This window comes from Panthera pardus, unplaced genomic scaffold (genome assembly GCF_024362965.1).
Source record: "Panthera pardus isolate Hobbes unplaced genomic scaffold, ASM2436296v1 HiC_scaffold_12, whole genome shotgun sequence".
NCBI classification, from domain to species: Eukaryota; Metazoa; Chordata; class Mammalia; order Carnivora; family Felidae; genus Panthera; species Panthera pardus.
In genome coordinates this window covers 15,489,008-15,503,391 of record NW_026526677.1, presented here as the reverse complement: position 1 = coordinate 15,503,391, position 14,384 = coordinate 15,489,008, and the positions used below count along the sequence as shown (strand labels likewise).

Genomic DNA, 14,384 nt, shown 5'->3' with positions numbered 1-14,384 from the left:
AGATGGCCGCCATCTTCCCTGTGTCTTCACTTGGTCTTCCCTCTGTGTCCGTCTGTGACCTGATCTCCCCTTTTTATCAGGAAACCAGTCATAAAGGATTAAGGCCCACCCTAACGACTTAAATTTTACCATCGTCACCTCTTTAAAGACAGTACCTCCAAATACATTCCGAGGTACTGGGGTTAGGACTTTAAGCTATGAATTTGGGGAGACATAATCCAGCCCCAAACACACATCCAGGGAGACTAAGTGAAGAGGAGACTTGGAAGAAGAAGTGAGTGTGCATCTGAGATGTGGCTGCGTGTGCTTTCACAGGGTCAGACACATGGATCTACAGATGGACAGACACTCCATTTGTGCCATTTGGTCGCAACACACATACCTTAGGCAAGTCCCCAGGATTTTCAGAGGTTTTTTTTTTTTTTTTTTTTTTTTTTAGTGATGGATTTGGGGAATCCCAGAATTTCTGGGACACTGTAGCAATCTGGACAGTTTTTGAGTGCCAACTATGCACCAGCCACTATCCCTTAGTGCCTGTGATGCACCAGCCACTCTGCCTCTGTGGCTGGTAAAGCAAAATACCGGGTTCAACCACAAACAAAAAGGACAAAAACCTTTGCCCTCATGGAGCAAAAACAGAGGCGGAAACAGATCCCCCTCTTTTATGTGAATTATTTTATGTAAATAAAAGCTTTAGTATGTTGGGTCATGCAGGTGTAAGGAAAACCAGCATTTCACCCTCGGAGGCATGAACTCGTGGCTGTCACACGGCAGGCGGTGCACACCCCCATGCCAACGAGAGAAAGCTTTCCGGCGCGTGCTCGGCGCGCATGCCTGCGTGCGGGGAGACTAGAGGCCGTTCCCAGAGCCGCGGGGCACACGCCGCAGGCCGGCCAGGGAACGAAGATGAATACAGCAGAGGTCCTCGCGTAAGAAGCCGCCCCAGGTGCCTCAAACCCAAAAGGAACGCACGAGGTACCAGGGAAGGTTTAAAGGCACAGGTAACCGGATTCCGGAATTACGGGTGGTGGTTTTCGAGCGAGTCTTAAGCGGAATGTTCGCAGGAGGAGAAGGGGGGGCGGTTGGGGGCGTGAAAGCCCAGGCTTTGCGCCCGCGGGAACCCTGCGCATGTCGGGGAGGCTGGAGCGGGAGCACCGGAGGGTGAGCGCGCGGGCGGCGGATGAGCCTGGAAGGGAAGAAGCTCCGGGACTGTGTGTGGTCGCCTGAAGCAGTCTCACGCCTGACACACTTCTCCAGGTGTGCGTGTACATGATACGTAAGTAACCGCGTGTGCGCGCGCGCGCACACACACACACACACACACACACACACACACACAGTTTACCTTCACTATTTTCTCTGGATGGAAGCTGCATGGTGGTCACGTGGTGTCACACGGGCTGGAAGGAAGGGCACCTACCAGACGCTGGGCTGGTGGAGGGGAATGGAGCCCTGTTAGTGGGAGCCAGGGGTAGAATTTACCACACAGAACAGGGCACGTACAGCCCTTTCAGTGGGGAGACAGGGTTCCCCGCCGCCAGGCCCCACTAGGTCCTCAGCAGTGGTTGGGGGTTCCTCCAGGTTCCTCCAGGACCTTGCTCATAGCCGGCTCCTGCTGTCTCTCCCTCTTAACCACCCCCCTCCCCCACTCGCCCCCCCCCCCCCCCCCATCCTCCTTGCCTCTCCCAACCATCTGGAGACTGCGGCTAAATGCTGGCCTGCTTGCCAAGTGCAAAATAACTAGTAACAGTTCCAGCCCATGCCTGAGCTGTTGACTGTGAAATGCTGTGTTGAAGGAAGGTCAGTTTTCCAGGAAGGCTACTGCTGGTATGTCCAGGTCTGCCTGAGGCCACGACTGTAATTACTTTTCTCCTTAGGCAAGAAAGCACAGATCTGGAGCATATTACCGTTTAATTATTCCTGGTTGAGGAGAGAAAGTATTTTGCTTTACAAGCGATGCTTCCTGATGGATGTATGGTGGTAGACAGGTCCGAGTTTGGAGGCCTGAGCTTTTGTTCTTCCCCTGCCCGAAGGGACTGAGTGGAAATCACAAACTTTCCTGCTTTTGATAAGCGTTAGGTGGCTGAAAGCTGAAGTCTCCCCGAGTGTCAGGAGTGGAGTCTGTGGGCCTTGTTGAATACACAACCCTCGTGCCTAAGCAGAGGTGGGTGTGGGTTGATGTCTTGTTGAAGCTGGGGAAGTTTAAAGACCCCAGCCCCTACGAGGGCATCTTCCCAAGGGTGTTTTGAGCCCCGATCTCATCTGGCCATCACACCTTCAACTGGGAAGTTTCTGGGCTTACTTACCCTCATGTCTCAGACTCTGCCTCTCAGCAAAGAGGAGGCTTGAAGGTAAGTTCAGAAAGAATAGAGATGACGGTTCAGATTTTTGCAAATACGAATGTGGTTAAAATTTTGATGCTGTAACACTCAGCATATTGCCTGGGATGCATGAAACGTCCAGTAGATGGTAGCTATTCATTTATCAACTTAAATTTTATTGATCATCTGTGGGCTGGCAGTGGGCCCTGGGTATGTACAGTTGAGAACAAAGCAGGCATGATCGCTGCCCCTGTAGAATTTTAGGGCCTACTGGAGAGTCAGGAAGTTTAAAAGGGATTAAACCTACCCGCTGACACATTGCAGCTAGACTGAGAAAGGATTGGAAGGGAGTGGCAGAGTATGCCAAGGCCCTGAGGCAGGAATGAATTTGGCACTTTGAAGAGGGATCCAGGAGACTGCAGTCTCTGGAGCTTAGCTGAGAGGGGACCTAAGAGCACAATATGAAGCCAGAGAGGTAGGCGGGTGATCGGGTCCGACTTCGTGGAGGATGACGATGGGCCAGTACATTCCCCCTCCCTTGTCTCTGAATCAGCATGAGGTCAGGCGATTTGTTTTGGTCCGTCAATGTGAGCAGAAGTGACCGTACTGGTCCCGAGCCTAGATCATAAGACACTTCAGTTGATTTTGCTCACCCTCTTGTGCTTCAACCATTGCTATGAAAAATACCCCCGCTGGGCAGCTGCTGCCCTGTGAACCTGAGCCCTGGAATGAACACTTGAGTAGCAGAGTTGCCCCACCCAAGCCCAGCTGGGCTGTGCCTCGGAACAGAGCCACCTGGGTCCAGCCCTGCCTAGTTAGCTGGTCCCTGGCTGACCTACGATTCCATGAGAATGATTTACTCCAGGAGAATCTATGACTTTGGGATCTCTTATTATGTTGCATTTTTGTGGCAATAACTAAAACAGCCTCACAGCTAGTATTTGGTGGAGCTGGGATTTGAATCAACTCCGAGGCTTGGTTCTTAGTCATCTCTTTCAAGAGTAGAAGATTTCATTTAAAATAGTCTTTTTTTTTTAAAGTTTCAATTTTAATTTCAGTTAGTTAGCATGCAGTGTTATATTAGTTTCAGGTGTACAATATAGTAATTCAACAGTTACATGCATCACCCTGTGCTCATCACAAGTGCCCTTCTTAATACCCATCACCTTAAAATAGTCCAGGCATTTATAAACAGAACCCGGAGGTATCTATCAGCCTAAATTTTTTACTTTCTCTCAATGACTACCCAATTAGTTAAAACCTAATTTTTTTCTCCTTGATGAAAAAAAGTAGCTACAACAGAGTTTTAAATACATTTGTCAAGTTTTACAAAGTTCTTTAAAATGAGCGTGAACCTGAGGCCGGTTTTGAGTCCCTCTTGCTGCTAGCAGTTTGTCAAAAAACGTTAAGTTTTTGGACGTTAGGTTCTGAGCAGTAAAGCTGGAGGAAACAAGGGGGCACCTTCGTGCTTCTGGCTGAGTGTTGCCCTGCCAGGGAGCAGGGCTGGTTGACATCTGGGGAGCAGAAGGAGGAGGCAAGTTTAGTCCCTGGTCTCAAAAATTCTGACAGCTCATCCATCCCTTCCGGGGTTTCACAGCTCCTTTCTGGAGCTGGATGTCAATCTCTGGGACTTCTGAGGAAAATCATCCTAGTCACTTTCCTGAAGGCAGGTAAATCCTTGGACCCCAAAACTGAGAAGCGTTGGCTGGGGCAGCCATTTCGGATGTGGCCACTAGATGGCGCCAGAGGACTGGGCGGAGGAAGCCATTCTTGGTTCAACTGTGGGAGGGGGATGGAAGAAAATAGGATCCTTAAAGTAACTAGAAGGCAGAGAGGGGATGCCTAAAAATCAACAGGGTTGAGGAAGTGCCCTTGCCAGCACTCTGCAGCTTTCCCCCTTATAATTTAGTATACAAAAAATTTAGATAAAAAGAAGGGGGAAAATCCCGTGTGGTCTCCAAGCAATAAGATGGCCTCCAATGATACTTAACTCTCTGGTCCTCATAGCCAGGTGGTCCCCTTGGGCCTTGTACCAGGGTTGGTCTGTGTGACCAGCAGAATGTAGCAGAAGTGATGGTGTGTTGCTTCTGAGATTAGGTCGTAAACATCTCAGATGTTTAGGTTGTAAACATCTCTGCAGCTCACTCTCGCCAGCAGCCCTGGGAGCGGCCCACGTGGCGAGGAACTGAACCTCTTGCCGGCAGCCAGGTGGTCTTGGAAGTAGAGTCTCCAACTCCAGTCAGGCCTTCAGATGATTGCAGCCCCGGCTTATAGCTGACTGTAGCCTCCTGGGAGACCTTGAGCCAGACCTGCCAGCTAAGCCACTCCAAGATTCCTGATCCTCAGAAACTGCTTTGGAGTCAGACGGACCCGATTTGCCTGCGATTCTATAGACAAGTCACTTCGCTTCTTGGAACCTCTAGGTCTTTGTGAGAATAATAGCATTTACTGATAATGCGTGGAACATAATAGCGTTTACTCATAGCTTTAAATGAGATAATTTGTTCAAAATTCAAGTTTAACTGCTAGCTGCTTTTCTGTATAGGCAGAGGCAGGAAGTTTCCTCGGAGTGGATGTCTTTGTTCTGAGAAGTTAATGGAGCGCCCTGCTTAGTTATGCAGATATAGTTAAGTGTAGGAACCTTTTGTTATGATGTCTTTCCTGAGGCAGAGCACAAAGTACCTCTCCCCTTGGTATGCACAATTTTGCACACAGAGCAAGGGGCTTTCTGGGAAGGAAGGACTGAAGCCCCTAACTTTTGGTCTCTGAGATTTGCAATTAAGGAAACCTGTTTTGGTGGTTCCTGGTAACATTGACCATGATCCATCAACATGAATGAATATTAAAAGCTGCAAGAGGGAGCCCTCCATGAGGGAAAGAAGGGCCAGTGTTGGTGATGTAGGTTCAGCACCAGGGTTTGTGTGGGGGCTTGATATGTACAGCATGTGCTGGCTGTACCAGCCATACTGGACCCCATGACCTTGGGACTCAAGTGTGGAGTCCGACCCTGCATGGTGAGGTCTAGACCTGGGCGGTAGACCCACATCCATCAGATGACCCAGGACCAATTACATGGCAATGACCAAAGACAGTGCCTGGTCAGATTTTTAATTCCTCTGTTCCTACATGGCCTTTGGCAGCAGCAGTCCTTTGGATTGAGAATTCCTCAGTTCTTGGACAATTTGGGATGGAGAAGGGGTCCAGCATTATGTGGGGAGATAGTGGACTTCTGTTAATAAGGCAAGTGTGGCCTTGAGCTATTAGTTGTGTAGATAAAAAATGTGATTTCATTTGTATTTTCCAGATGGTGAGCTAGAGTGTATGACTTGGGTAAACTAACTGCTGTTATAACCAACAAGTCCCGGAATCTCAGTGGCTTAATAGCCATGTCACAATTTAAAGTAGCTGGCACCATTCAAGGACCCAGGCTGGTACAGGTTCCATTCTATCTCACCCAAACCTATGAAGGTCATTCAGAGTGTTAACTTTCTAGCTGGCAGGTGAGGAAGAGAACGTGGAAAACAGTGTGTGGGAGGTTTTTTTTTTTTAAATATTTTTTTCCTAATGTTTATTTTTGAGAGAGGAGACAGAGTGCAAGTAGGGGAGGGTCAGAGAGAGACGGAGACACAGAATCTGAAGCCGGCTCCAGGCTTCAAGCAGTCAGCAAAAGCCTGACATGGGGCTTGAACTCACAAACCGTGAGATCATGACCTGAGCTGAAGTCGGAGGTTCAGCCAACTGAGCCACCCAGGCGCCCCTGGGAGGTTTCTATGGGTCAAGTTCAGAAATGACATATATCGTTTTCAGCCACGTTCCATTGACAGGGAAACAGCGTTTAGCTGGGTACCCAGGAAGCAGAGGAGAACTGAGGGTGTTGGTGAGTGCTGGTGTTCTGTGCCATATTGGGCAAGCCATAGATACAGTGCTTAGCATAGTGCCTGGCACCTAGCAGGTATTCCATAAATGGTGGCATCTTCCCTCTTTCCAGAGACACCTGTGTGGGGAAGGAGTAGATGGGAAAGAAATGGCCTCTGTGCTTCTGCTTGGGCATGGTGACCCAACTGCTTCTAAATGTCTTGTTTTGTGGCTCTAACAGGGGGACTGGGGGGTGCTGAGTCCTGGTTTGGGTGTACAGTGTGGTTATAGGAGGAGTCTGGTTCATCTGTGTCCTCACGGCCTCCAATCACGCCTTTAATTACTTGCCTGTAGCTCCTGGGGATCTCAAGGAGGTCAAAGAATTCCCAGCTCTGAAATCCCCCCAAGGGATGACATTAATTTGCTTCTTTGCGAACTTTTCCTAAGTCTTTGCCTCAGCTCCTTGGAGTATAATTAGTTGCCAAAGACTGTCATCATGCCACAAAGCTGGGTGCGGGCCACAGAAAATAGATCATAGATCTCACGGAACAGGGAACTAATTGGCTCTTTTCCTTCCCTTGATGATGATTGTAGCAGCAGAGAACTTTTTCTGCTAAATAAGAAGAGGCCGGATATCTGAGTTGTGGAGAGTTAATGGAAACAATTGAGAATACATGGATTTGAACAAGCTAGAATTATTTTTTTTACATCTATAGTATCATGTTTGCACAATGGTTTTTAATGTGCTTTTTTTTTTCTTTAATGCTTGATATATTTTGAAGCTCTTTTAATAGCAGTATACATAGCCTGTGTCTATTAGTCACCTTGGGCTGCCATAACACATACCATACTGAGTGGCTTAAACAACATGAATTTATTTTTCATAGGTCTGCAGACCAGAAGTACAAGATCAGGGTGCTGGTGGGGTTGGTTCCCTGGTGAGGGTTCTCTTCCTGGCTTGCAGAATTGCTTTCTAGCTGTGTCTTCACAAGGCCCCGGGGGGGGCGGGGGTGGGGGGGGTGGGGGGGGATGGAGGGGGACCCAGTGCTTTCTCTCTCTTCCTCTTCTTAGAAGCTGCTAATCCTGTCAAGAGGATCCTACCCTCATGATCTCATCTAACCCTAATTACTTTCCAAGGGCCCCATCTCCAAATACCATCACGGTCCCGATGAAGATTAGGGCTTCAACAGATGAATTTCTGGGAGACAGTTCTGTCCATAGCACCATTCTTTTTTTTTTTTTTTATTTCTTTAAATTATTTTTTAATTTCAGCTTTATTGAGGTATAATTGACAAAATTGTAGGATATTTAAAGTGCACATTATGGTGATTTGATATACATATACATGTACATTTGGAAAGGATTCCCCCATGTAGTTAATTGATAAACCCATCATCTCACACAGTTATCTTTTTTGGCTGTGTGTGTGTGAGAGCATTCAAGTTTTACTCTCAGCAAATTTCACTTACACTAAACAGTGTTACCAAATTCAGTCACCATGATTTACCTGAGAACCCCAGACCTTATTCTTCTTACCTTCCTATAGGTGAAAGTTTGTTTCCTTTTATCAACCTCTCCATAACTCCTCTTCCCCCCCCCCCCCCCCCCCCACCAGTCTCTGGTAACCACCTCCTACTGTTTCCAGGTTTCTACTGTTTCCATGAATTTGACTTAATTTTTTTTTCTTTTCTTTTCTTTTTTTTTTTTGGTTCCACATATAAGTGATACTATGCAGTATTTGTCTGACCCACCTCATTTGGCATAATACCTCAAGGTCCACCCATGTTGTTGCAAATGGCAGGATTCCGTTCCTTTTTATGACTCAATATTCCATTGTATATTTGTGTACCCCGTCTTCTTTATCCATTCAACTGTTGATGGATGCTTAGGTTATTTCTTTGTTGGGAGAGGTTTTTTTTTTTTTTTTTTTTTTTTTTTTTTGAGAGAGAGGGTACAAGTGAGCAAGGGCAGAGACACAGGGAGAGAGAATCCCATGAGAGGCAGAGAGAGAGAGAGAGAGAGAGGGAGGGAGGGAGGGAGGGAGAAAACTGGGGCTCACCCAAAGTGGGGCTTGTGCTCACCTGAAGTGGGGCTTGAGCTCACCCGATGCAGGACTTGAACTCTTGGATTGTGAGATCATGACCTGAGCTGAGGTCAGATGTTTAACCAACTGAGCCACCCAGGCACCCCTTTTTTATTATTTATTATTCTTTTATTAGAAAGAGCGAGTGAGCAGGGGAGAGGGGCAGAGAGATTGTGAGAGAGAATCCCAAGCAGGCTACATGCCAGGCATGGAGTCTGACCAGGGGCTCGATCCCATGACCCTGGGATTATGACCTGAGCCAAAATCCAGAGCCAGACACTCAACTGACTGAGCTACCCAGGTGCCCCTGTTGGGAGGTTTTTGATTACTGATTCAATCTCCTTATTAGTAATTGGTTTGTTCAGATTTTCTATTTCTTTATGTATTGGAAGGTTGGAAGGTTGTATGTTTCTAGGAATTTATCCATTACTTTTAGATTGTCCAATTTGTTGGCATGTAATTGTTCATAGTAGCCTCATAATCTTTTGTATTTGTGTGATATCATTTGCAATTTCTAATTTTTTATTTGAGTCCCATCTTTTATTTTATTTCGTAAGTCTTGCTAAAGACTTACGACTTACTTGTTTTTTTTCAGAAAACTACTTCTTAATTTCATTGATCTTTCCAATTGTTTTTTAGGTATCTATTTCATTTGTTTCTGCTCTGGTCTTTGTTGCTTCCTTCCTTCTACTAATTTGGGGTGTTGTTTCTTCTTTCTTTTCTAGTTTTTTGAGGTATAAAGTTAGGTTGAGATTGTTCTGTTTTCTTAAGTAGATATTTATTGCTATAAACGTCTCTCAGAACTGTTTTTGCTGCATCCCATAAGTTTTGGTATATTGTGTTTCTGTTTTATTGACTCAAGATATTTTTAAAATTTCTTCTTTGACCCATGGGTTATTCAGTAGCATATTGTTTGATCTCTGTATATTTACGAATTTTTCAGTTCTCTTCTTGTAATTGATTTTTATTTTTTCTTTTATTTTATATAATTTTTAAGTTTATTTATTATAAACTTATAATAATAAGTTAATTATTCTCTGAAGGGCAGAGAGAGAAGGAGAGAGAATCCCAAGCAAGCTCCGTGCTGACATCATGGAGCCTGATGCAGGGCTAGATCTCATGATTGATTATGAGCCAAAATCAAGAGTCGGACACTTAACTGATTGAGCCACCCAGGTGCCCCTTGTAATTGATTTTTAGTTTCATACCATTGTGGTTGAAAAGATGCTTGATATGATTTCAGTATTCTTAAATTTATTACGACTTGTTTTGTGGTCTCACATGTGATCTCTCCTAGGGAAAGTTTCATGTGTCCATGAGAAGCATGTGTATTCTTTTGCTTTGGGATGGAATGTTCTGTAAATGTTACATCCATTTGGTCTAACATGTAGTTTAACTCCAATGTTTCCTAATTGATTTTCTGTCTGGATGATCTATCTATTGATGAAAGTGGGGTGTTGAAGTCCTCTACTATTATTTTATTGCCATCTCTTTCTCCTTTCAGGTCTTTTAATATTTGCTTTATGTATTTAGGTATTCCTATGTTGGATGCATAGATATTTACAAATGTTATATCTTTTTGTTGCAATGACTCCTTTATCATTATATAATGACCTTCTTTGTCTTTTATTATAGTATTGGGCTTAAAGTCTGTTTTACTTAATATAAGTATAGCTACTCTTGTTTTCTTTTGGTTTCCATTTGCGTGGAATATTTTTTTCCATTCCTTCACTTTCAGTGTGTGTATCATTAAGCTGAAGGGAGAATTTTGTAAGCAGCTTATATTTGGGTCTTGTTTTTTAATCCATTCTGCCACTCTGTATCTTTGATTGGATAACTTAGTCCATTTACATTTAGAGTAATTATTGATAGGTATGGACTAACTACTGCCATTAATTGTTTTTTGGCTCTTTGTAATTCTTTTCTTCCTTTCTTCTTGTCTTGCTCCCTTGTGATGATTTTCTGTAGTGATGTTCCTTTCTCTTTTGTGTATTCACTACAGGTTTTTGCTTTCTGGTTACCATGAAGTTTACATAAAATATCTTGTGTTTATAATAGTCTATTTTAAGCTCATAACAACTTAAGTTCAATTATATACTAAAGCTACATTTTTACTCCTCCCCTCATTTTATGTTTTTGATGTCACAATTACCTGTGTATCCATTAACAAATTATTGGAGTTATGGTTATTTTTAGTACTTCTGTCTTTTACCTTTATACTAGAGTTGTAAGTGATTTATTACCTACTGCCATTACGGCACTGGAATATTCTGAATTTAATTGTATTTTACCTTTAGCAGTGAGATTTATACCTTCATATGTTTTCATGTTACTAATTAGCATCCTTCCAGTTTAGCTTGAAGGAACTCCCTTTAATATTTCTTCTAAGGCTGGTCTAGTGGTGGTGATTCCTTTTGCTTGTCCAAAAAACTCCTTATCTCTCCTTCAATTCTGAAAGATAGCTTTGCCAGGTCGAGTATTCTTGGTTGGTAGTTTTTTTTCTTTCAGCACTTTGAATATACCATGCCACTCCCTTCTGGCCTGCATAGTTTCTGTGAAAAATGTGTGGATCATCTTATGGGGGTTCTTTTATATGTAGCATGTCGTTTTTCTCTAGGTGCTTTAAAGTTTGTCTTTAACTTTTGACAATTTAGTTACAAAGTGTCTCAGTGTGGGTCTCTTTCGATTCATCTTATTTGAAACTGTCTGAGTTTCCTGGGTCTGGATCATCTATTTTCCTTTTCTAGGTTAGGGTAATTTTCATGATTTCTTTGAAAAAGCTTTCTGCCCCTTTCTTTCTCTCTTCTCCTTCTGGGACCCCTGTAATGTGAATATTGGTCTGCTTGATGATATCCTATAGCCCCCTCATGTTATCTTCTCTTTTTCATCCTTTTTTCTTTTTGGATGAATTCTACTGACGTGTCTTTGAGTTTATTGATCCTTTCTTTTGCTTGATGTAGTCTGGTATTGAACCTCTATTGAATTTTTCAGTTCAGTTTTTGTATTCTTTAGCTCTGTGATTTCTCTGGTACTTTCTTATATTTTCTTTTTGTTGAAATTCTCACTTTGTTCATGCATGGTTCTCCTAACCTTGGTGAACATATTTATGACCATTATTTTGAACTCTTTATCAGATAAATCACTTTATTTCATTAAGGCCTATTTCTGGAATTTTATCTTGCTCTTTTGTTTGGCACATATTCCTCTGTTTGTCTGTTTTCCTTGACTCTCTGTTGGTTTCTGTGCATTAGATAAAAGAGCCATCTCTCCTAGTCTTGATGGAGTGGTGTCTTGTAAGAAATGAACCTAATTATTCAGCCTGGCCTGAGCTTTTGGTTTTCTCTCAAACCTATGTGCAAGATGCTTTCTTTGTGTTTAGTGGCTTTCAATAGATGAGGGTGAGCCACGACCTGTAAGTGTCCCAAAGGGGAGGATCTCATCAAGAAACAGGCTGATTGAAAGCCAGACCCTTAGGCAGCAGCTTTTAAAGTATATAAATAAGCCTCTTTCAGGAAAGACTGGGAAATGGGCATTTCTGTCTGTTTCCTTTGTGCTAGGACCTGGTTAAGGAGTGTTTCTTTGTTTGCTGCAGTCCTATGGGACCAGTGAATGCAAGCCCCACTGCCCACAAGAGTCAGGTGATTGAGGGGGACATACTCTGGGAACAGCCACAAAACCTGGGGCACCAGATAAGCTCCTGCCAGGGGGACACTGATGACCTGGAATGGACCAGGGAGAGAAGGTGGAGATAGTGTCCACTGGCCTTCTTGGTCTTTAGGGAGGATTGCAGTCAGCCCCTAGATGTGTGCTAAATTAGAAGCCTGAATCTTAGGCGTTGGCTTTTAAAGTATGTAAATAAGCCTCTTTCGGAAGAAGACTTGGAGAGAGGCATTTCTGTCTGCTTCCTCTGGCTGAGCCTTGGGGGACCACCCACAGTGTGTCCTCATGAGCCCGTTAAGAACTGTTTCTTTGCTATAATTTTGTGGGTCTCATGGATGCAAGCCATGTTGGCTTTCAGAGCTCCATACCATTGGCAGAATGCTTTCACCTTCACTTCCACGCCATTCAGTTCTCTATACAACCCTGGGAAGTAGTAGGAAATGTAGTTTACCTCCATTTTAAAATGAGATAAAAGACCAAAGGTTAGCAAGATCAATGTCAGCATTTGTTTTTGGTATCAATGCTGTATGTTTTAATATTATTCTAATATTATGGTAATATTTCTTCATATTCCTTTATTAGAATATACATGCCTGACATTCCACATCGCTTGGAGGCTATTAGAGGCAATCGTACTATATGTTATGAAATGGACTGTGTTTGGGTGTCAGATTTCTCTGCATAAACATTGAGTGCACTCAGGGCCATGAGACTATCTCTTTGCCTAAAGTCAACTACTAGTGACTGGTAGAATGTGTCCTTCGAAGTAGGTCTTTAGATTTCAAATCCGAGGCTGTGCTATATTGCACTGTTTCTCATGGGATGAAATTTAAGAGGTGATGACTGACTTGTTTCCAGCAACCCTTTCGGAAACTGGTACAATGCAGGCTATACCAGCCCCACTAAGCTTCACACCAGAGTCCCTCTTATTTCTGTCCAACAACCTCCCGACCCACAGTCTTTTCATGGCATTTTTAACCTCTGTGTTTCTCAGGGTGTAGATCAGAGGGTTTAACATGGGTGTGATGATGGTATAAAACACAGCCACCATCTTGTCCTCAGTAAAAGTGGTGGAAGGCCTTAGGTAGATGAAGAGGCAGGGGACAAAGAACAAGATCACCACTGTGATGTGGGAAGCACATGTAGACAGGGCCTTGCGCCTCCCCTCTGATGAGCGGGTCTTAAAGGAAAGCAAGATGACAATGTAAGAGCCCATAAGAGTGACAAAGCAGCTCAGTGAAATCATGCCACTGTTAGCTATCACAATGAGCCCCACCATGTGTGTCTCTGTGCAAGCCAGCTTCAGTAAAGGGTGGACATCACAGAAGTAGTGGTCAATCAGGTTGGGGCCACAGAACGGCAGTTGTACAGTGAGGATGGTCTGGATGAAGGAATGCACAAACCCTCCTAACCAACAGGTTACCAACAGTATAGAGCAGACCTTCCGGTCCATGATGGTCATATAGCGCAGAGGCTTACAGATAGCCACGTACCTGTCATAGGCCATCACTGTGAGAATAAAGATCTCTGTGCAGCCAAACAGATGGCAGAAGAAGAGCTGGACCATACAACCAACAAAGGAGATGCTCTTGACTTTGGCTTGGGAATCAATAATCAGCTTGGGGGCTGTAACAGAGGAGTAGCAGATGTCGACAAAGGATAGGAAGCTGAGGAAGAAGTACATTGGAGAGTTGAGATTGGGACTCCTTTGAATAGTCATTATAATGAGAAAATTTCCAGTCATGAGTGTCATGTAGAAGAGTAAGAACAGAAAGAAGCATAGTTGCTGCACTTTCTCATTTTGGGAAAGACCCATGAAGATAAATTCTGTAACATTATTTTCCATGGAAACTAGGAAGCTCGCAAGAGGGAACTACAGTGTGACTTTACCTATAGGAAAAAAGTATGAAAGACAATTAGATTTGGGCACATGGTACCATAACATTGTTATTTTTTTTTAAAAATTATTCTCTGGGGCACCTGGGTGGGTCAGTTGGTTGAGCGTCTGACTTCAGGTCAGGTCACGATCTCGCGGTCTGTGAGTTCGAGCCCCGCGTCAGGCTCTGTGCTGACAGCTCGGAGCCTGGAGCCTGCTTCAGATTCTGTGTCTCCCTCTCTCTCTGCCCCTCCCCCACTCATGCTCTGTCTCTTTGTCAAAAATAAATAAACATTAAAAAAATTAAAATTATTCTCAAAATTTGTCACTTAAGGTATTGGTTTGGTTAAAGTATGTTCCTTGAAATTATCAGAGATGGGGGACTGCGTGGGAGGAGAAAGAGAGAGAGAAAGAGAAAGGAAAAAAAAACTTTGACAGGCTTTAAACAGATTTAGGAATACAGTCTAGGCTCTCCTCCTGTGTCAGTAGTCCAAATTATTGTTGCTCCGGAATTTAAATTAAATCTCTCTGTTAAATTAAGCCTCTGAGTGGTAACCCTCAGTCTCTTTACTCCAGGATGCTTTTCATC

The 14,384-nt window shown here is 43.9% G+C and overlaps 1 protein-coding gene across 1 annotated transcript; it reads right to left on the bottom strand.

Moving 5' to 3' along the window:
• Nucleotides 1–12,748: 12,748 nt before the first annotated feature.
• Nucleotides 12,749–13,780, bottom strand: LOC109245251 (olfactory receptor 4S2-like). The gene has a single exon (XM_019412555.2). The coding sequence runs from the start codon at nt 13,763–13,765 to the stop codon at nt 12,749–12,751; it is 1,017 nt and encodes a 338-aa protein (XP_019268100.1). The 5' UTR covers nt 13,766–13,780.
• Between the last annotated feature and the right edge of the window lie 604 nt (nt 13,781–14,384).

Excerpts from the sequence above, each read along its gene's own strand:
- LOC109245251 (XM_019412555.2), bottom strand. The coding sequence starts at position 13,765 with ATGGAAAATAATGTTACAGAATTTATCTTCATGGGTCTTTCCCAAAAT.